This window comes from Ascaphus truei, chromosome 2 (genome assembly GCF_040206685.1).
Source record: "Ascaphus truei isolate aAscTru1 chromosome 2, aAscTru1.hap1, whole genome shotgun sequence".
Lineage (NCBI taxonomy): Eukaryota > Metazoa > Chordata > Amphibia > Anura > Ascaphidae > Ascaphus > Ascaphus truei.
In genome coordinates, this window is record NC_134484.1 from 354,953,118 (window position 1) to 354,976,281 (window position 23,164).

The window sequence follows — 23,164 nt, forward strand, 5'->3', positions numbered from 1 at the left end:
TATAAATACAATATCTCCTTTTAATCTCTTAAATTCCTTCAATCTTTTATATATACTGTATATAATTTAGCCTTTTAACATTAATAAATTTTACCTGGGCTTGGTTAATTAAGCATCTTGTTTTACCATGTTTTCATAAAATTCAGTGCAACGTCCGAGTCCGCGAATATCTTTGGGATTAAATAATAAAGTGGGTGTGTGGATAGGGCACCTACTAGGTTAGGGTGTTCCAATACTGGCACCCCTGTATTTGCATTACTCCAGAACTCTTGCAATCTGTATTAGTGGGGTCTTATTCCACCTACCTAAGAATCTGGTGCATGTGTCGCCATTTTCCCGACATGGCGCACCAATCATTCACCCATTTTCTACATGGGAGGATCTCTTTGGCTCTTCTCTAATTTGTTTCTAAACCAATCTTATGCCGATCTGGAGATCCACTTTTTTTTTTATACTAATCTGTAAATATCCCTCAACAAACTGTAAACCTACGGATTGTATATGTAAAACCTTATCATAACTCTGTGGCCCTTCCTGACTGACAGTCTAATATTTTCAATCTTCTATGTAGAATGTATAACCCCTGTTCATTCTGGATCTTTGTCTAATTTCCTTTAATGTGTCGCCGCTACTAACAGTTATTTTATATAAAATGCTCAAATGTAACTTTAATTATTAAGACAGTAAGACATTGTCCACCCTGGACAGCGTCACCAGAGGTTTCTTGTCCTGTCTCTTGATTTTAGCATCTCCTGAGACCTACCCTCCCCCCGATGAAAAGCCTGATGCTAGAAACCTGCGGAATCACCCAGGGGTCCTCCATCCTGCCGCGCCAGAGGAACGCCGCTGCAGACATCAATAAGAGGTCCTCCATCTCGCTTGTGGGGCGAGGAAGTGGTCCCAAGATGGTTTCTCCTCTTTCGCTTTCATGGCGAACCGTCCTCAGGGTACGCTCGGATGGGTTGCGCCTCCACTTGGGTCCTGTGAACAGTTCTCCTCTCCTTTTTCTCCTGCCCATCTTGGTTTGTTTAGTGGGTCTAGAACCCAATGCTCTCAGGAATGGTTTCACTTCGTCCATTGACCTGTTATGGTACTGTTTATTGTCCTTGAGCACGGAAAGTTTAAATGGGAATCCCCATCTGTATTTAATTTCTTTTCCCCTCAGCAGGCTCGTTAGAGGTTGCATCATCTGTCTTTTTCAGTATTCTGGATCTGGTTAAGTCATTGAATATTTGTAATTGTGTGCCCTCAAATTACACGTAACCCCTGGTACTGCTCGCATTAATAATTTTTTATTTTGTAGTATAGTGGTAGCATTTGGGGACATCTCTTCTTTTCCCAGAGTAATTTTCTTCTGGCCCCAGGGTCCTGTGCGCCCTGTCCAAGTGCATGTCTAATTCAGTCAGGGACGTTACAAGCATCAGAAATAGTATTATGAAATAACCCTGGAGTTCCTCATTAGAAACCGGTTCGGGGATATCTCTGATAGGCAAAACCTACATATGCTCCCGATTCTGTAGGTCTTCTACCGACTCCTGTAAGTCCACAAAGCCCTCTGACATTTTAGACTACAAGCCCTCTTTATTAACCTGCCTGATCAGGGATTCCTCTATCTTTTCCTCCAGCACTGATGTTTTCTGTGTTAGGGAGAGTAGGTCTTGTTTTAATTCTATAACTGATTTATGCAGTTCAGTTTGGAATGTGGCTGTGATTTTTATTATCGGGCTGTCTACAAGATTGTCCAGATAATTTTGTTGTGATACCTGGTGCCTGTTTTTTTTTCCTGGTCAGAATCTGATGACACTCAGGAGGAAGCCCGGGAAGGCCCGCCATGTTCTGCCGTCGTACTTGGCAGGCCGCGTCACTGGAAGAATCCTACAAGCTCCGCGGCCTCTGGTTGTTTCTAAGGTTTAAGGTAAGCGTATTTTTGGTTATTTTTATGGGTGTGGTCGGCGCTCCTCACTGGAGTCTCCCTCATATGTGACCATCCTGTCTGGTGACACGCATGCGCCTCCGAAACACCATCTTTTTTTTTTTTTTTTTTTTTATTTCAAACATTTTTATTGTTTTCTGACAGGGGTACATTCACATCACATGGTTGTTTATAGACAGTAAACTTAATTAACATATACATTTAAAAGTGAACAACCCGAAGCATCTCAAGGTTGATTGATCGAGAAGAGGCGATCTGCCCCTAGTATTTTGTAACCTCCTATGCATTTAGATTCTACTATGTAGATACCGTCCGGGAGAATTAACAGTTTTAGGAGGATCTTAGATCAAACCCCTTATATTAGTACTGTAAAGGATAGGCAGAGAGAGAGAGGGGGAGAAGAGAGAAGAACAGAAGAAGGGTGGAGAGAGGGGATAGGAACGGGGAGAGCTAAGGGAAGGGGTGTAGTTGTCCTCCCCTCCACCTTGTCAAAAGACCCTGAGTAGACATGAACTCCCCCTTAGAGGGGTTAGTGGTCTAATGCAGAGTCCAACTGAAGCATCCATATCTCATTTTTAATCTCTTTAATTATAAGGCCACTGTGCCCAAACTTTCTCATATTGTACTATATTCTGTTTCAGGAGCGCCGATAGGTATTCCATAAGCTTGACCTCGCTTACCTTGCGAAGGACCATTTGCTTAGAAGGGGGTTTAATCTTTTTCCAATTAGCTGCTATTGAGCAGCGAGACGCATTTTTGGAAACCCTGAATTCCCTCCGGGTTGTGTCCCAGGGAACCTTAAAGCATTTAGTTTGGCTAACATGAAATCAGCAAGAGATCTAATAGACAAAGGGACTCTTATTCCGTTACTTGATTTACAGGAGAAATGCCTCCCCATGAAACTCCCACTTTATGGTTATCTTCAGATCAGACACTTTCTCCTAACAATTTCCCAAACATCCAAATTTGAAGGTCCAACGTCTTTTGAAAAGATGTGTATGGTGGGCACATACCGGAAGGGTCTGATCTCAGAGATTTACGCGGGGCTAGCACGGTCCAGGAGTCCCGTCAACCACAATTATATGTTGAAATGGGCTGAAGACCTCAATCTTGATATAGACAGAGATGAATGGGAGGATATTTGGGAAGCAGCAGCTAAAACTTCTATTTGCACTACTACTAAGGAAAATATATATAAGATTCTATTTCAATGGTACTTAATCCCGAGTAGGCTGAGCCGGATCTTCCCTGGCCTGTCTGACCTCTGTTGGAGGGGGTGCGGCCAGAGAGGAGATCTGGTGCATATATGGTGGACATGCCCAAAGATCCAGACTTTCTGGAATATGATATGCTCATTGGTTGAGGAGACGGTAGGAGTTGAGGTCCGGATGGACCCGCTGATATGCCTACTCGCGAAACCCATCGAAGATATCTCTGTCCCTCTTAAAAAACTGGCCTCGTTTATCCGAAACCCCATCTTTTACAGTACATGAAATTGAAAGTGAATTACTGCCAGAAAGAAGTGGAATATTGAATAAACATTGAACCCTTGGTACACAGTAGATTTAAAAAAAAAAAAAAAAGACATGTATTATCTTTTATACAGTATGAACTGTGCTTTTAGTAATATAATAGCGTGTAGCAAAACGTATTACAGGAATCAAGCACTTTGCCAGCGGGAACATTTTATAAAGTAGACTAAGAGCATTGGTCTTTGTTACTGTCCTGACATCCATTTATCCAAAAGCAAAAACATTATTTGACTGTGCTGTGGTTTTCTTTCAGAGAAAATCACTGAAGGAAAAATCCTTTCACAACTCACATTGAATGACATTTATCCTAAGTATTCTGTAAAATTAAGACACTGAAGCTATCACTCTCAAAAGCCAGATATTAATAGATGGGATTTGCTTACAATACAATACAATATACAGCCAAACTATTTTATGAGCAGAAGTCATTGAAGCGATCACTCCGGAAAGGTGGATTTTAATCATTGGGATTTGCTTATGTACAGGGCATTTGTGTCTTTGTTTTTAGGCTGCCACAACCAAAAAGTACATTTTTATAGTCTGTGCAAAGTCTTTATAATGTCTCATTCAATATACTGGACTTGTGTGAATAATAGCGCTGGCTTTTTGACGGATCAACGTTTCGGTCCTAATATGGGCCTTTATGAAGACTGGAACGTCTATCCTAATAAACCAGCACTATTATTTACACAAGTCCAGTGGACTGTCATTTTCTGTTTCTGCATGTGATCCTCATTCGGTGCACCTGTGGAAGTACTTAAATAAACTATGGGCGCTCCTACTGTATGCCCTATATCTGAGGTGGGCAACCCTGTCGCCAATCACCACAAGTGGCGAATTGGCCATGAGACTGTGTCGAATTTTATTTTGCCAGTGTGTCTGGTAAAAATTACTAGGTGGGAAGCATGGCGGTGGCGACATCAAGCGCAAGTGCGGCGGCAGATTGAAGCGTTGGTGCTGAGGGGGTGGCCCACGGACAGTGGCCGGGAGCAGTGAGGAAGCGAATTGTGAGTGGAGGAGAGGAAGGCCAATGAGAGAGGGGTGGGCGGCGGAGCCCATACCCCGGCGGCGCCGGCATCAGAGACTCCTGCAGGGACAGGTTCCGGTGCTGTCTGCCAGGAGATAAGGTAAGTGAGGGGGGGGGGGGGAATGAGATGATGATGGGGAGGGGAAATGAGATGATGATGGGGAGGGGAAATGAGATGATGATGAGGGTATGAGGAGATGATGAGGACGAGGGTGGTAGTGTGAGAGGAGGATGAGGAGGGCGTGAGAGGATAAGGATGAGGGGGGTGAAAGGGAGGATGAGGGGGATTGCAACCATCTTGGAAGTAGTGGGAGAGAAGCATTAAGATCAGTATAGCTCGCCATGTATGACATGAGGTATGTTATTTATAAATTATCTGACCGTTATGTAATTTTTTTCTACACTGCACTCCATGTATGCATGAATTTGCACCATTTAATATTCTATTTCGTAAAAAGTGCTGGGAGGGCGCTCAATCCCCAAACTCTCCCAGAAATAAAAATTTTACGAAATAGAATATGAAATGGTGCCAATTGGTGCTTACGTGGAGTGAAATTTTGAAAAAATTACGTAACGGTCTGAGAATTTTTATAAAAAAAAAAAAACATACCTCCCTCCACCGACTTTTTGAGCGCGCTGCATTTTTCACCAGTGTGTCCAGAATTTTAGGTGAAGTAACCTGGCAATCCTAGGGAGTCTAGATCGGACCTTGAACTAGTGGCGTCTAATTACACATTTTTAAGTTTGCGTGTGTTTCGTGTGTACGATTTTCACATTTTTCTCTGCTTAAATAAAAAAAAATAACAGTTTTTTTTGTAAACAGTTTTCCAATTTCTCCCAGAGAGATGGATAAGTTGGTGATTCGAAAATGAAAGTGAACCAGGAGCAGGTGACAGTGTTAAGGTGAGTGAAGCAGACGAACTCATTGATATGGAACCTAGTGCTAAAAAGAAAAAAAAACAAGAGCATGGAAGAGCGTGACACGAAAAGCAGTTTCTTTCGTCAAATGAGCTGGTGACGTTAGCTTGTTCTAAAGCAGGCTTGATTTTGGCTTGGAAAAATAAATAATTTTCCGATGCTGAGATAGTAAAAGACATTCTCATGATGGTGATGGAAACTCTGTTGGAAAACTACTAATCAAAGGTGAAGAATGATATCCTCCAAAAAGTGCAAAATTTGCACTTAAGTCGGACGGTTATTTGCAGAGTGCTGGAATTATCTAAAAACATTGAAGAGCAACTGCTTGAACAATTGAAACCGTTTGTGTTTTTCCCTGGCGCTGGATGGGTCAACCGATTTTACTGACACGGTGCAATTAATATTTTGGGTTCGGTTTGTACTTCCCAATTTTACAATTTGTGAAGAAATCCTTGTACTTTGTGGACTGCGAGGCCATACTTGTGGAAGTGATATACTTGAACATTTTTTTGAAGCTTCAAAAAATGTGACCTAGATCTGATAAAACTAGCTTTGATTACAACGGACGGTGCACCTGCAATGATTGGAAAAAAATCGGCATTTGTGTCTCGTTTGAAGCAGCATTTGAGTGAGAATGGTGTGAAAAATATGTTGCCCTCCTTCCATTGCATTCTGCATCAGGAGAATTTGTGTGCTCAGATGCTCGGAACGGACACGTTGAAAACGTTGATGGACACGATTGTGAAAATCGTGAATGACATCCGAAGTGGAAGTTCCCTCATCCATCGACAGTTTGTTGAGGCATTGAAAGAATGCGGTGACTGTGATTTTGAGGATCTTACTGACTATACAAATATGAGATGGTTGAGCAGAGTAAAAGTTCTTGAACGGTTTACCTATTTGCTTCCTCAAATTCGAGATTTTCTCGGTGAGAAACATCAGATAGAAAACATTTCTGACATTGAGAACCCTTCATAGCAATGTGATTTACATTTTCTGTGCAATATCAAGGCTCACTTAAATGAATTAAATGTGAAGCTGCAGGGAAAGGGTAAAGTAATATGTGAGCTGGCACAGCATATTCAAAAATTCAAGTCAAAACTGAACCTCATTCTGGTACAAACTCAGGACAATTTGACCCATTTTGCAAACCTGACTAGATTTCTAGAAAAAAAAATGAGGAGTGTGGCTACTTGACGTGGTGGCAACTCTACGTAAATTGGATAAAAAACGTGTCCCAGAAATATGAATCACGGTTTTCTGATTTCAATTACTTCAAATTGGCATTTAAATTCTTCTGTGATCCATTCCACTTTGATATTACAAATTCAAGCAAAGAAATTTCCACGCTTCTGTCTTTAGACAAGCGCGGGCTTGAAGATGATTTGCTTTCTCTTCACAGTCTGGAACACTTGAAAATGTACCTGAATTCTTCAGTCACATATGTGGAAATCTATTCTGACTGACAACGAACTCCCAACTTTGAAATCGGGCATTTCGAAAGTATTGTCCATGTTTGGATCAACTTGGGTGTCAATCGACATTCTCGACGATGGGATTCATAAAGTCAAAATACAGATCTCGAATTGTTGATGTCAATTTGAAGGCTGAGCTAAGATGTGCATTGAGTTCAGATATTCAGCCAATGTTTCTGCAACTTGTCAGAAAAACGGATTGTCAAATTTTACATTAAATTGTGTTACATTTTCAATTTGAATAATTTTCATCATTTGCGTCTGAGGCAGTTGTAACCGAGTAGTGAAAGTGTACATGTTTTGAATAAACTTGTTCAAACAGTGTGTTTTAAATGTTCGATTGAGCAACCTAATTTCTCAATTTTTACAGGGTGTGGCTATTTTCACTTCTCATTCGCCACACCTGTGGCTACATTGAAAAATAGGTTGCCCACCCCTGTCCTATTTATTTCATTCAAAATACTTCCTGCTCATTCCGCCCCGTTCCCCCTCCAATAGGCTTAGAGAAGCAGATAATTCCATGAATGTAGAATAAAGAGCTTCTGAAGATGGGACGATTTCAAGCCTAAATATTAATTATGCTATATTCTTTATATACATATATTCAGCATGTAACTAGTTAAAATAAGAAATTTAGTATTAAGTTAGAAATGATATTGGAAAATTATTAGCTGCCTCTGCAAAGATAAGAAGATACATCAGTCTAAAGACAGGCAGGTGTAGAAATGTTTTAAACTTTGTACAGTATGTTTAATGTCTGCTGAGTTGCACCAGTCTAATCCAACAGTTTCACATCGGAAGGTACAGCTTAACCCCGTTACAGCGCGGTCCTCGGGGGCCACCCGATCCGACCGCGCTACAAACGGGGTCGCGCTAATTAAATAAAATAAATAAATGAAACAAATTTAAAAATGGCCGCCGCGCCCGGGGGTCCGTGTCTACAGAGGGGGAAGAGCTGGGATCGAATCATCGCACTGTGCTACTCCTCCCTCCTCCCTCCCTCCTCCCTCCTCCCTGCAGCAGTCAGAGAGCTGCAGGCAGTGCTAGGAGAGTACGAGGCTCAGGGCTGCAGCCTCCTCTCCATGGCAATTTTACTCACATGTCCACTGATCACCCGCACAGCAGCTTCTCCTGCTCTCACTCGCAAACTTTTCAGGGACGCCGGGGGAGCCTGCCCTGTCTAGGAAGAGAGGTGTGTGTTCGTGTGTGTGTCTGTGTTCCTGATAGCTTCTCCTGCTCTACACCACAGACATTCTATGCTTCTGTGAGCAAGAGTGAGTTAGGAGATAGCAGCTGACACCAGAGATGGGGGGGAGTGTGTGCTGTTCAGTGTCCTGTGAGTGTGTGTGCTGTGCAGTGTCCTGTGAGTGTGTGCAGTGTCCTGTGAGTGTGTGCAGTGTGCAGTCAGTGTGCAGTGTGCTGTCAGTGTGTGCAGTGTGCTGTCAGTGTGTGCAGTGTGCTGTCAGTGTGTGCAGTGTCCTGTGAGTATGTAGTGTGCAGTGAGTGTGTGCAGTGTGCAGTGAGTGTGTGCAGTGTGTGCAGTGTGTAAAAAATATGTTAAAAAAAATTGGAATTTTTTTTTTTTTTAATTCGGGGTCCATGCGTTATAAGCGGATCGCGCTATAATGGGGTTGAGCTGTACAATAGTAAAACTCAGAATGTGACGAATTCATTAGGACAGTGTATCGTACAAAGTCATGCCATAATGACCTGGTAAAAAGCATTATTACCACTACAAGAGAGAATACTTTTTAAAGATATATTTGTAGTATTTAAACAAATGTTAAACACAGACAACTGTAGGATAATTATATTTATTGAGTTATACGAGCTGGCTTTTTCATGTTAGATACATGTCTAAATTTAGAACGGTACAATATATGGACACTCCTTCCTGCAGAATTAAGTAGAAACGTTTTAACATGCAAAATAACAAGAACATTGGAAGATAGTCAATTAACTAAATCATTCTAACATTCGTACCTATTATATAACTAGAATGCAATGCACATTGATTTATTGTCGTACATCAGGTTAAGGCTACAATTGGTATCAATAGAAACATAACAATCAATAAGCTAGTACCAGTATGTTAAGTTCTTTCCCTGGCACATATATCTAACATAAGAAAATCCCAAGTCTTATATTTTTCAACAAGAAGCATTTTAAGTTAATATAAACAATGTTACCACAGTAGTAAGTACATATCCAATATCATTATTCAGTTGAGATAAGTGTATAAATTATGCGAGTACACAACAGAAGACTTAAACGGATAATTCCAGTGGGATGTCATCAAATCTTGTTAGCACTAATAGTCGAGTACTGGAGTTAAGGGCTTTGCATCAAAGAAACAAACTGGTAGATACAAATCCTAACACACCGATGATGTATTTGTACGCCCAGTTACAGTATGTTGACTGAATATGCCTTCTCCAAAAACATTGTATACTTCAGTTCTTTTCTCTGAGTTTTTTGCATCCCACTGACATTCATTCATTTTACCTATAGGAGAAATTGACAACTCTGAAGCTTTTCAGGAATCGTCCTTTGGCTCTCTACAACATGCAGCCATATTACTTTGGCTTGTCTGACCTCCCCGCCTCACCTCAAGGTGTACGTGGGTTTGAAGGAAGAAGCAGGCAGGGAGGCTTGAAAACAAGCCTCTTCCCTCTTATCCTACTCGCACAACATGCAATGGCGTCTGTCTGTGGATCTGCCACCATTAGTTTAGCTAAGCTCTGCATGATATTGTAGCTGGAAGCTAGTGCAAGGAGTAGATTGTCCCACTTAATGGCTGACACGTGGGTATGCTTACTTGTGGAACACTTTATAATTTCTAACACTTCATTTCCATTCAGATGGCACATTGTTATACATATTTTGGTATATGTTTTGACATATTTGTGTACATGTGTACTTGTCACTGTAGCAAAGGAACTTGTATGGCCATTCTTAGTTTATGAGGTATATTTATTTGACTCTGATTAAGTTCGGTCGACTACCATTGATTTGAAGCAAATTAAAAGAATTCTGGGTAATAATAATACAAATATGGACCTATTGGAACAATTGAATGAAAGGCAAAATATGGACATCTTTACTGCATCTCAGACTGTAATATTCAGACAAGGTACGTGATGACAACAATCCCTAATTCACATTGAGCTTTGAGCTACTTCTCAAAACTGTTGAGCAATATAAATCATTTCTAATCAGTTATGGAATGCAATTAACATATACTGTACATGTTGGCAAAGATTTTGGAAGTGCAAAGTCCTTATATTCAAATAATGTACGAAAAACAAGCTCTAACATTGTTTTTGATGCTTTGTTTTTTTTTATTATATATTTTAGCAATGTAATCCACATTTTACTAATTTATTGCAAAGGCAATAGCAGCTTCGAAGATGCAGTGCAGCTAAAAGCAGTGGCTCGTAGCAATCCCTGGAGAAAAATGCAGTTTGACAAATGAATGGGTGCCTCCCAGTGAGGTAGAGTAAGCACAATAACAAACTGTTACCTGGGCACTTCATAAAGTGAAACATTTATTCACAGTTTAAGCCCATTTTGTTTTTGAATCTGAAACAAGATACCGTATTCATGAATTTCTTAATTATTTATGGAAATCATACCCTGCACTGTTATTTGGGATTTGGTGGAAAATACTCCCTAGGGATTCAGCATCCCTATTTCTTGTTTCTCTAGCTCAGGGATGGCCAACTCCAGTCCTCAGGGGCCACCAACGGGGCAGGTATTAGGGATATCCCTGCTTCAGCACAGGTAGCTCAATCATTCTTACTGAGCCACCTGTGCTGAAGCAGGGATATCCTTAAAACCTGATCTGTTGGTGGCATTAGGGGACTGGAGTTGAGCTCCCCGGCTCTCGCTAAACACAGTTATTCATGCTATTTTCTTCCCGTTATTCTGAAGTTCACACGCTGATGGACACTAGGAATCAAAGTGAATCAGGACATTAAACTATACATACTTCAGCTAATAATATGTTATCCCAATTTGCAGATGAGTTAATGAACAAACCAGAAAATGAGATCGTTGTATATATTTATCTTTTAATGCAATAACGCCTCTATCGCAGTTTGAACTTCTGACTCAGTCATACTTTTGCACTTTTTTGAAACACAGTAACACATAACAATTTTTGTTTAGAAATCATTATTAGCTAGCAGGCGTCGAACACATTTCCGGGTCCCAGCTAAACATTTTGTAATGTTCTGTATAGCAAAGAAAACAGCAACATAGACCAGAGGTGGTCAACTCCAGTCCTCAAAGGCCACCAACAGGTCAGGTTTTAAGGATATCCCTACTTCAGCACAGGTGGCTCAGTGGCTCAGTCAATAACTGTGCTGAAGCAGGAATATTCTTAAAATCTGACCTTTTGGTGGCCCTTGAAGACTGGAGTTGGCCACCCCTGACATAAGAGTTAAATACTTAACTGTTGACTTACGCATTCTTTCTTTTACCAGGTTCTCACCATTATCTACGCCTAATTTGTCATTCTTTAAGAAACCGATTGGAAGAAAAAAAAAACCCATAATATTGCTGAACATCTGTTGGTTGCTAAATACATGTTAGAAATATTTCGCCAGATCCCATTTCCTGTACCAGTTTGCAGCAGAACACTTTTCATTCCTGCAATCTTTAAATATCCAAAAACATGTGTAAGTGTCTCAATATAATGGAAGAAAACTTGCTAGACAAGCCTGATTGGACAAGCAAAAAATAGTTCGTAATGGAAAAACCAAAAATGAATATATTTGCTATGCCGTATGTCAAATGAAAAAAAAAAAAATGCAGCTATGATGGGAGTAATGTGTAAATAGCTCTTTATTTTAGCTGGTCGTTCTTTCTTGGATGCACTTTTCAAATCAGACCATTTCTGAATATATCCCTGTAAATGCTTTACCTTAGACAGCACTGCTCAGTTAACCGTTGCAGTGCATGACTCCTTTTGCTGAAAAAGCATTAAGAATGGGCGTCACGGTACATATTTACTTTTGTAGAGAAGATAAGGAAAGCGCAGCTAATTTAATAACACATCTCCGTTGCATAAAGAACTCAGCAGACATACGCCATCAGTACAGTAAATATACATGTAAGGCAATAATGACGATGGCTATATTCTCTAAAATGATGTATTGTACTGTACTGTTCCTTGTGCTCTGAATTAAAGCTTGCATAAATGAATAAGGTCTGATTTGTGCACTTCCTGTTGTTCAGAGATAACAAGAGTACTCCATACACGTATTACTGTGTATGATGGTAACTGCTGAATTTATAGAGTCTCTTTATAAAAAAAAAAAGAAAAGAAAAAAGTTACATTTACATATCTAGTGGACTGACAATGGTAAAGTCAGAATCCTTGCTGTTGCTGCTGCAGTCATCATCAGGGCTAGAACTCAGGTTACTAGAAGACATTGCATTTGCAACCAGTAGAGGATCTGAGAAGACTGAAGACGAGTGAGATGAAGCTTCTCTCTTCCCGGCTGCTGCTTCGTGTTCCTGTAATGCCTCTTGCAGCGCAGGGGCAGCGGCACTGCAACTTCCTTCCTCTGAGACCAAGATGTAATCATCAGAATTTCTGCTGTCCGTATTTCCAGGGCTGTCAGTTGCAGCCTAACAGGGAAGATGTATAGGAAACATAAAAAAAAAAAAAATAGGAAGATTTTTCTAAAGGAATACAGATGAAAAAAATAGCAAAGTATCTTACTAGAATGCTGCATATCAACAAAAGGAACACATACTTAAAAAAAAATGCACTTAAAAAGGTCAACTATTGTTATTGTAAGATTTTGTGCATGAAAGAGTTTCAATTGAGCCCGATTTAGAGTTTAAATGCAAAAGTAAAAATAGCAGAGCACCATCACCGTTTCTGGGATTAGGAGCAGAGTTAGGTGCATTTGGGGGATTAACCTCAGTCTGCATCCAATGAGCCTAGTAAAAGGAAGATTTGCAAGGATCAGTTTAATAGTTGGAGGAATAGCTGTTTTAGGGTGTATTTTAAACTCTAGATCAGGGGTGCGCAAACTCGGGGGCGCGGCTCTCAGAGGACCCTCACTCTTCCCCACAACATTTAAATGAAATGCCGGGGGAGCGTGTGAGGCCTCTGTAACTCCCTCTTACCTGCTCTCCGGCGGCAAACACTTAACGTTGTGACATCAGATGACGCTGGAAAACAGGTAAGGGGGGGACGAGAGCAGGGGGGTGCAGATAAAAAAGTTTCCGCACCCCTGCTCTAGATCAGCTTGATTAGGCATCAAAATGTCCATGATAATCTGAGGTGTTAAGGGTACATTATTATCAGCAATGCCAAATACATTAACTCTCGTAATTACAGCCATGGCTCCAGAAAATGTACTGTATGTTGCAAATGCGGGGCTGTTCTAGTGTAGTTTGACGGGGGCGGGGTTCTAAATGAATAGAAGGGGTCCTAAATGAACAGTTGTTAATCCAATTCTAAATTAGATGCTAAAGCAGGACAGGTGCCATTTAACATGTGTCCACCCTTGTTGAGCTAATTTCAATCAATTAGGAATAAGCACGCTTCCACTCCGTCAATCTGTCAATTTGCTATAACAAACACACCCACGTAAAAACAATCTTTTGCACCTATTTTGGGTCAACTCTAAAATGCGATCGTATTTTTATGAGTTGCAAATCAGCCATCTATGTGCCACAATACCCTGGAGGCATCAAAGTGCAGATATCGCAGATTTTGGTGCGAAACAGGGGATTGTGCTTCAACGACTCTGGGGCAAGGACTTTGGCTACAGTGCAACTCCACGGTGAGCTGCTCAGTCTCTATCTCAGCTAAAACAACTATCATTTCAAATCACATGAGGTTACTTAGTATAGCATGGTAACTTTAGTTCAATGAACTGTGTGTGATCTAGGCATAGCAGGGCATCTAGTATTATACAAGGCTGACATTATTTATCTTTGAGTCTTGGAGGATATTTCGCAATAAATAGGCCGTTTAATTACTATTATTAGTAGGTGTAGGGTTGGAAAGCCTAAAAACCACAGGATTGTGTTTTTACCCCCTTGTCCATAGTGTAACCATCATTGTAGAGATCAGAAAACATATTAATGTGAACATTGCCCCTCCTTTATTACAGTAGATGCATCATAAATGTCAATTAGTTTTAATATTCTGCTCACTTCATATGAACCAAACCCATGTTTTTGATGATATTCTCAGTGAATTAATATGCTGGGTGTCGGTTGACAATTAAAAAATTAATTGCAGGAAGGAGTGGAGAGGGTCAATGCGAGTTTGGTGATACGGGCCAAATTTAAGGGTTTGTTAAATAGTTCCGTCGGTGGCAGCAGTTGTGGGGGTAGGTGCTTGTCCGTGCCAGAAGGTGCTCGGGGCTGTCTAAGATGGGGGTTGAAGCAAGGGGGCAAGTCACCGCGAAGTACTTCCGGGTGCCCTCCCGGGACGCCGGCCCCAGGCTCGGCGGGCGGTTTGCTTAACCCATCACCGAGCATTCTGGCAGGCACTAGCGGTTACGCTATCTCCAGTTATAAATAAACAAAGCCGAGCCGTTATACCTCCAGACAGTGTCTTCTCATTATTCGTGTGCTATGTGTGGGTAGCGTTAAGGAGAAAGGGGTGTGGGGGGGGGGGGGCGGGAAGCTCCTTGGTCATGTGGAACACTTTCAATAATTAGCACCTTACATCAACGTTTTAATTTCTATTTGGTTGAATTAAACCACAGCGAGTTTTTTTTCCTACTCAAAATACTCCGCTGCTACTACAATATCTTTTAGAACCATCTCAAAATGCAAATTGGCCGTTAGCCAACTGTGTAACAATGCCTGCACTCCAGGGATCAAGCATGGGTTTGCCCAAAGGATCTATAATCATAATTCAGAGGATCAAGATAAACTCAGATGTGGGTTAGCAAGAAAGAGCACAGGGATAAACGAATGTATATCTTTTGATGTAGATTTTTCCGAGGTCAGATGCATGTCCCACATGTTGAGCTTGTCTGTTTTAGAAGATTCACAGTGACATAAAGCATACTTTCCCTTCTGGCTGACTAAATGAATAATGACAGAACTATACTTCCAGTAGCTCTCTCAGATAATGACCTTCCACACAAAGCCATACGTCTTCTCTTGACATGTTTCTCTGCTAAATATCATGTATGAAATCCAACTTGGTAAAAAAAAAAAAAAAAATGCTTTTTAAATTTTTTTTTATTTTTAAATCGAATATTTACGGTTAACACTCACAGTGGATTGTTTCTCTGGGAAAAAAATGATTTGACCTATTTGAAGTATTATACAATTATTATGTTCTCGGATGACTGGATTTTGCCAGTTTCAAAACGTGCTGGTGTGTATGTTTCTTAAAAGCCTAGTTGAGTGGAAGACTATACATACATGTGTAGCAGACGTCATTGTCCCCCTCCCCGTTACCATGCAGAATAACGCATTAAATAACACGCGTGTTATCTCCTTAACAATTGTTTTCAATAGCACTACTGTGCAATCATTTCTGCTATATCTGTGTATACCCCAATATGTACCTCAATCATTAACACTAAATGATCATCTGACTGCACAGTCCTCCACATACTGTACATAAAACAGGCAACTGAAGTGTTCGAAAGGTTTGGTCTGTATCTCATTTTATAAATCCATCCGCGGTCCAATGCATTAAGGAGACCAAAATTCCACTTAGTAGCCCTTTAGTCTTAAATATAATATTTTCCTCTGAGTTTTAGAACAACTATTTGCGCAGAATCTCTAAGCTGAAATGATGTAAAGCAAGTAAGAATGAATGCAGATGTGCAGTTAATGTAATAATGTCTTACAGGAGCTTTGCCTTTAAAAATAAATCAATCTATATTCCCCCCTGGGTGAGAAGCAGGGGGTCGGAGCTGAGTCACGTTAATTTCAGATCCTGGGACCTCCTGCTCCCTGAGATACTTACATCTGAAGGTGATATCGGTATCACAAGTGAGGACGTTACAGCTTCTTATTGGCCCAAGGGACCTTTAAACAGACATTTTCTGAGCCCAGCTTGAGCAGCTACCGAAAGCCCTTTCCAATGCAAGTATCTCAGGAAACAGGGGGTCCCCCAATCTGAAATCAATGCAGTTCAGCCCTGGAGACCCCCTGCTTCAAACATAATGAAAAACAAAATAAAAAAACTCCCAAGATGTAATGCCACGTTACGTGGCATCCATTTACTTTTTTAAAGTATTGCAGTAGGTCCCTCCTAAAAGGTGCTCCCTTCAACCAGCTTACTTACAATCATTAACCAGCCACGTGCATTGACTTATATAAAACTAAAGCGCAAGCTGTGATAGAAAATGTAATATACTTGCGTGTTACGGTTTAACCCGTTGCTACCACAGGTGCCTGTAACAGTGCGCTGCAATGCATTGTAGGCTCCACTGGCGGTAAAAGGGTTAATATGCAGGAGCTCTAGTAGTGAAATACAGAAGCCCATGTCATGGGATATGTACGAAGTGGCGCAAACTGTAGCATTGTTTCCCAACCTGCGCATATTGCGTCGTTTTAACAATGCGTGATTGCTGTAAAAATACCTCCACTTAGGGGGTCCATTCATTTCATTCATCATTTTAATTCGCAGCCTTACTTACAGCAGCAAGTATACAGTATTGTCATAAACTATTTTTGAGGAAGTAAGGCACTATTATCTTATCACTTTTTACAGTATATCAACATGCCAAAGTTATATTTCTTACAGGTGAATAAACCCAGACGAGGCAAAAATTCTCCTCCAAATTATTTGTTATCTAGTTGTTAACAACATTCATGTTGTCCGAAGGGGTTAAAAATATAAGTAAGTGGTATGTTGTTACTCCCTGATGTAAACGCACCTGCAACCGGTCAGACAACATTTAGCAAGGAATAGAAGTCATGCTTTTTGTATCTGTAAGAAATATAACGTTGGCATGTTAATATAATAAGTGAAGAGAGAAGATAAGAATTCCCTACTATCCCAAACATTGTTTTCGGGACTTACTGTATGTATGAGGAACACTTAATGACGCATTGAGGAAGTGTGACTTCTTCACAAAACAGTGGTAATCAGCAGCCGTCCCCCCTTTAATATCAGTGGCTCATTACGTGGCTAAGGACTCTTCACGGATTACTCAGGGATTGTAGGCAAGTCACAGCCTCCTGAAAATTAGCAGTGGCCACTTTGAATTTCAAACAAAGTTTGTGGCTGAACACTGGGCTTGACGTGAATGAATTGAAATAGTTTATTTAAAATAAAAGAAAACAGCAAAAACTAAGCAAACAAGAATAATAGTGCCAGATATGATCATTTGTACTGTTGCTTTTTGTATTCAGTTAGAGCAATAATAAAAGTAAATTGCAGTAAAAACCATCTTAATTGAGTGTCTAACGAGAAGCTGTCTTTTTGGGTAGCTGATTTTGTCAGAGGTTTAGTTAGTACTGTATTTGGTGAATTGTGTCATTGACTGTACCTGTTGTTGATCATGCGACCCCTGAACCTCCTTGAGAAAGTCATCATTATCCTCCTTTATATGGATTTTGGAGCAGTAATGGTCATCAGTGATTGTAATTTGTGCATTATCTTCAGCCTCAAGAAGGCTCTGGTTGAAGCGCAGGGATCCTTTCAAAATGTCCTTAATCTGTTTCAGGAGAACAAAAACAAGCCCTATTATAGGGTGACCAGATGTCCCGGTTTATCCTGGACAGTCACGGTTTTTAGGGCTCTGTCCCGGTTTTGTATCGCCCTGGCGAGCACCGACTGCGCATACGCGAAGAGCACTTGCCAACCGGACATGCACGACTGGCAAGCTCCACTTGCGCATAAGCAACCAGCAAACGGCGTTTGCGCAGTGGGCAAGTGCCAATCGCGCATGCGCAAGAGCAGCCGGCAAGTGCTGATTGCGAATGTGCGGTCGGCAACCGCTCTGCGCGCATGCGCAGTCGGTGCTCACCATTCGTGCATGCGGAGTTGGCAAGCGCCGACTGCGCATGCGTGACATTTGTCCTGTTTTATGTCGGGACAAATATGGTCACTCAACCCTATTATTATTAAGCGAGAAGATCCAGATGAATCAGGTTTAGACTAATCGAGTTTTCAATTAAGTGCTGTCATTTATTCTACCGTATCATTTGCAGTGCATTCGAAAACAAGCATTAAGTGCATATATTATGTATTTTATGATACAACTTCAAACTGCAATTTCTGTGTGGTAGAAAATATATCAACTTTAAAAGGAGCAGTTCTATGCTCATTTTCGTTTTCAACCTCCCCTTTCCCTTTTTTGTGTGTGGGAAACAGGGACTCTTTCCTTTCTGCCCAGGGGAACCCTGGTTTCTGAGAAACATTTCGGGGAAGGCACCGATGGTACCGTCCCCTCCGGGCAGAAACAAAATTACAGCTTAAATCGCCAGCATTACACAGGCCAATAGGAAGCCGTGATGTTGCTGGCCGCAGATGCATATTTGGCGCCTGCGTAACGCAGGGGATTTAAATATGCAGAAGTACCAGCGGCACCTTTGCCAGTACAGTATGTGTCTCGGGAAAAAGATGGTACCAAGAACTAAAATGAATGTGCGGGGGGAGCGGTGGAAGGAGGTGGGTGGGAAAAGGGAAGCACAGGGCATGGGCTGCTGCTTTAAGCAAAATATTAATCTTGCTTTCTTGTGTTGCTTTCTGAATGAAAGGTATTATAATTTATGATCAGTGGATCGATCTTGGTTTTAGCGATATGCATAGTTTTCAAATACATATAGGATACTCATTCGTTTTCTATAAAGAAGCTAGCAGCCAGGATTTATGCATTCTGCAATGGTGCCTCTAACTTTCAATACGATAATTATATTTATTGCTTGAAGGGAAAAATGCTTGCATGCACTTGCTCACACTAAAATTAATAGGGTGCTACATTTTTTTAACAGTAACTCAATGCATTGCATACAGTACAAACATTTGGACATGTGTAATGTGATGCTAGCACATTTAAAATCAGTCTTAAATATGCCCTCCTGCAAAACTAATCCAAACAGGATTAGATACCTAACCAAGTAGAGACAAACTGGAATACAAAAATAAGATGAAAGAAATTAAATATAGTGACAGCCATTTAACAAAACAATGCATTACGTGTTATACAGTATGTGTGTGTTGGCTTTTTCTATGTAATAATGAGAGTCTATGAGTACTGTTGGGTTTCTGACTAGCTTTCACATTCTGCCATTAGACAGGAAGTTTGAATGGTGCATACTGTACATGACACCAATCTATAACAAGAAGGAAAGGGACCTTTTATTGCATGCATTGCTCAATACTTACCTGCTTCAACACAGCTAGAGATACTTGGATTTTATCTTCTTTTTCCAACTTTTCCTGCAATATGACATCTTGAATATTTCCTGCATTAGACAATAGACAATAAGACGTAAACCATAAATCCAAACTTATCCAGGTCTTCGAAAATATCTAATCCATGAAACCATTTCACACACTGTATGATTTATTGCGCTATTTTTTTTCTGTTCATTAAATAATTATTTCTAAAAAGTAATTATACTGTTAATATAAGTGGGACAACGCAACTTCAATATTCACTAGACAGTCTAAATTAAGCATTGTAATTTACAGGTATTTAGGCAAATGCCATTGTATACCACTTGATAATACAGTATTGTATCTATTATTTGATATTATAAAAACATCTTAATGTCAATATTCTTTCAAGGACTGAGTGCTATAAAAATAACAGATAGCATAAAAAAGCTGGACTTACTATTCCCCACTATGCTGAATTTCCTCAACAGTTAACATTTCCATCATCCTCGTGTTCATATCATTTTTAAGTCTCTAACTTAACTGGGCACCTGCTCGGCTTTAGCGATGTCATATTACAACATTTGTAAAAAATCAATGATCGATTACGGAAATAATTTTTGGAGTAATACAATTGCCGCAGAAAACAAAAACTACAGAAGTTGTAAAGAGCTCTAAAAAGTGAGAGCAAGGTACGAGGTTGTAGATCAAGGCAGATGTCTGAACCCAGCTAGAGAGCGCAGCAAGTGGACTCTCCTCCAAGGTACTGTAAATATTGGCTCAAACAATGGTGCGTTGGTCTGGTTTGCATGTTTATTACTTGGGTAAAGCTTGTGTTTCCATAGTAGAAATGGTGGCTGCTGGAGGAAAATGTATTTTTATATATAGACATTTTTTTGCAGCTTTCCACAACGCTGAATCACATACAGATGTGGCCAACATAATTAACATCAAAGAGGCAAGTCCCACTTAGATCACGAGAAAACGTTTTCTAAACAACTCACCAATGTAATTGGCCTCCTTGAACATATGTCATCATCGAAGCAAAAATGTCACTATTGTTCTCTCTGAATGATAAGTAAGATCTTCCTAGTGGGGATAATGATTTGCTTGTCTTTGCTCCCATAATAATGCACTCTAATCAAGTCTCCCCCTTTCTACCACAAAGGAGAAAGCAGGAGAGAAGTGCATGGAGGGAAATAAGGAAATGTTATAAGTGATTGGACTCTGTTTGGTCCGTGCTCCATCAATAACACAGAGAATTTGATGCTGTTATATTTGTTTACCCTAATGGTGGTCCATTACAGCAGGGGGGGGGGGGGGAGAAACTGGGGGGGCCCGGCAGTTACAGAGGTCCCAAGCTCACCCCCAAGGCATTGCAATTAAATGCCGGGGGACCGCGCGAGGCCTCTGTAACTAACTTACCTTGGCTTCCAGCGTCGCACCCGGCATTTGATGCCGGAGCCGAGCATGGGAGGTGGGGTGCGAGCAGGGGAGGAGAGCAGTCAGGGGGCGCAGGGAGAAAAGATTGCGCACCCCTGCATTAGAGGACAGGCACAATATATTTGTTTGATTATATTTCTGTGCGGTTATTTTATTTCAGATAGTATTATACCCCCAATAGATGTGGGCTGTAAATACATCACAGGTGTTACTGTATTGCGTTTGGATTGGGCACTCTCTCCAAGTTGGTATAATAAGTAAAAACAATGTCAAGCGCCATGTTTACACACAAATCGTGAAAATGATTTACAAAATAACATGCGTTGCTTGATTATGTCTGAGAATGTTTATCAGTGCCTGTGCTCTCACTGTTCTTGATACGGTCATCGGTATACTTCAGTGCTAATGAACAGACTAACACAGCAGTGGCCAACTCCAGCCCTCAAGGCTCTCAACAATAGGTCAGGTTTTAAGGATATTCCTGCTTCAGCACAGGTGGCTCAATCAGTGGTGCAGTCATTGACTGATAATTATTTCTTTATTTGTAAAAAAAAAAAAGTAATTACAGTATACTGTTTATATAATTGGAACAATGTAATTTTACTATTTACTTGTCAGTTTAAAGTAAGCATTTCAATTAAAGTGCTCAATATCGCATGTACAATGAGATATATTTCATTTTATACATGTGGTAAACTAATATTATTTGATATGATAAAAAAATCTTAATGTCTCTATCCTTCTGTGGTTCCCAACAAACCACACTCTCTAGCACGGTTTGTTTTTGAGCAGAACGGGTTGAGGAGTGACATACTGTAGAGCTAAGTTTTAAGTATATCAAGCTGCATGTACTCTATACTTACCTTACACGCGCTATTAACTATTAGCAGCAATTGCACAGCCTCCAAAAGGGCGAGATTAACCGTCTCATCTCCTTTTAGCAAAATATGATTTACAACTTACCCAGCAGGTAATATCTATACACCACGTGGCATTATGTGACACACTGTTATCTGAGGGAGTTGCTACGTCTGCCTAAACATCCAGTTCTGTGATTTATAAACAGGTATACTTACTTAAGGCAGGTTTTCTAAAGTTACAATTTGGAAACCCCAAACAGTCAATATACAGGCAGGTTTATGGTTATTGAGTATTCCCATATACTCAGAGGCAATGCATTAGGGCCATTGTCATATGATATGGCCATCACTGCAGTAGAGTTAGCTCTTGGGCTCAGTAACATTGAACCATTTCAATGTATTACCTGTAATAAAAGTATCTTATGTGTTTTTCCCTTTCCGGGCATGCCAGCTAGCAGGGATGGCTAGAGTATGAGTTTAAAGGGGGGGGGGGGGAGTTTGCGGAGGAATTGTCAGAATGTGTCTAGGTAGTTGGGGTCTGGAGTTGTCAGTTCCCCAATAAATGTACCAGGGAATCTCAGATACATGTAGGCACATTGACCCGGCAATATCCCCCCTCGAGAATGCAAGCGCGACTCAGCACTAGGGTACCCTGCTTCAGCATAGCCTAGAAAGGTGAATGAGGCAAAAGGATGAATAGGTATCCCTATAGCTTAAGGAATCCCTATGTTAAAGGGGGTTCCCAGCTAGTGCCAGGTAACCCAGAATCAGTGTAGGGTTTGTGGGTGAAAAGAGTTAAGTGCGCGCTGGCCGTCAATTGTCTCCTTGGAGATCCCTCTTCAATGCTGCTCCCCGTCTCCCGTGATCAGCGGGGCTTGAGATGACTCCCACACACAAAACAAAAAGAATGGGGGCGCAAAGAAGGAAAAGAATCACTAAACATGAATAAGTACATTTATAAATTCATATTACGATAACAAGTAAAAACTTACAGTAAAAATGGGATCATATGGATCCAAGTACACAGAATGGGTAAATCACTCAAACGGAAGGTCCATAGTCCAGGCCGAATCCCTCTCACTCTCCGGATCACAGTTGGTGTGTGCTGAAGGGAAGTCCTAAACCGGCATCCACGTGTAGTGATCCCTGCACTCGTGTAGGCAGTGCTAGGCGTATTGCGTCGTCATGTAATTACCCAGCATGCAATGGTTCTACTACGTGTTTCGTGTCACGTGGGACACTTCATCAGGGATCCCTAGGTTAAAGGGGGTTCCCAGCTAGTGCCAGGTAACCCAGAATCAGTGTAGGGTTTGTGGGTGCCCCAACTGTATATAAGGTTGAGGGGGGACTCTCAGAGTCCAGACTAAGTCCAAAAGATAGTGTATGGGGAATAAGGCAGCTAGGAATAAAAGTACAACATCTTTCCTCTTCTGTCCCCTATACCCAGAGACTTAGAAGCATATTAAAACCATACTGTATTAATGTACTATAATGTACTGTAATGTAATGTGCCTGTTACATTCGGAACTGATGTACAAAGAGGCTGCACGAGCTAACCCATAGGCGCCAGTAAGTCTGTTGGACATCGGAGTTCAAAGCAGTCAGAGATGCCAGAGGTGTGAAAAGCATTTGGTCAGAGGGCAAT

At 40.9% G+C, this 23,164-nt stretch overlaps 1 protein-coding gene across 2 annotated transcripts in view; it reads right to left on the minus strand.

Moving 5' to 3' along the window:
- Positions 1-23,164, minus strand: part of TBC1D5 (TBC1 domain family member 5) — a 600,469-nt gene that overhangs the window by 13,395 nt on the left and 563,910 nt on the right. The window contains exons 20-22 of one of the 2 annotated variants that reach the window (XM_075586905.1): positions 19,223-19,302; positions 17,382-17,549; positions 8,686-12,522 (exon numbers count right to left, since the gene is read on the minus strand). In XM_075586905.1, the coding sequence (XP_075443020.1) occupies positions 12,229-12,522; positions 17,382-17,549; positions 19,223-19,302 (542 nt within the window). In that variant the 3' untranslated portion in view covers positions 8,686-12,228. Of the gene's footprint in view, positions 1-8,685; positions 12,523-17,381; positions 17,550-19,222; positions 19,303-23,164 lie in introns of those variants that run through there. The other variant, XM_075586906.1, reaches the window with a different exon arrangement.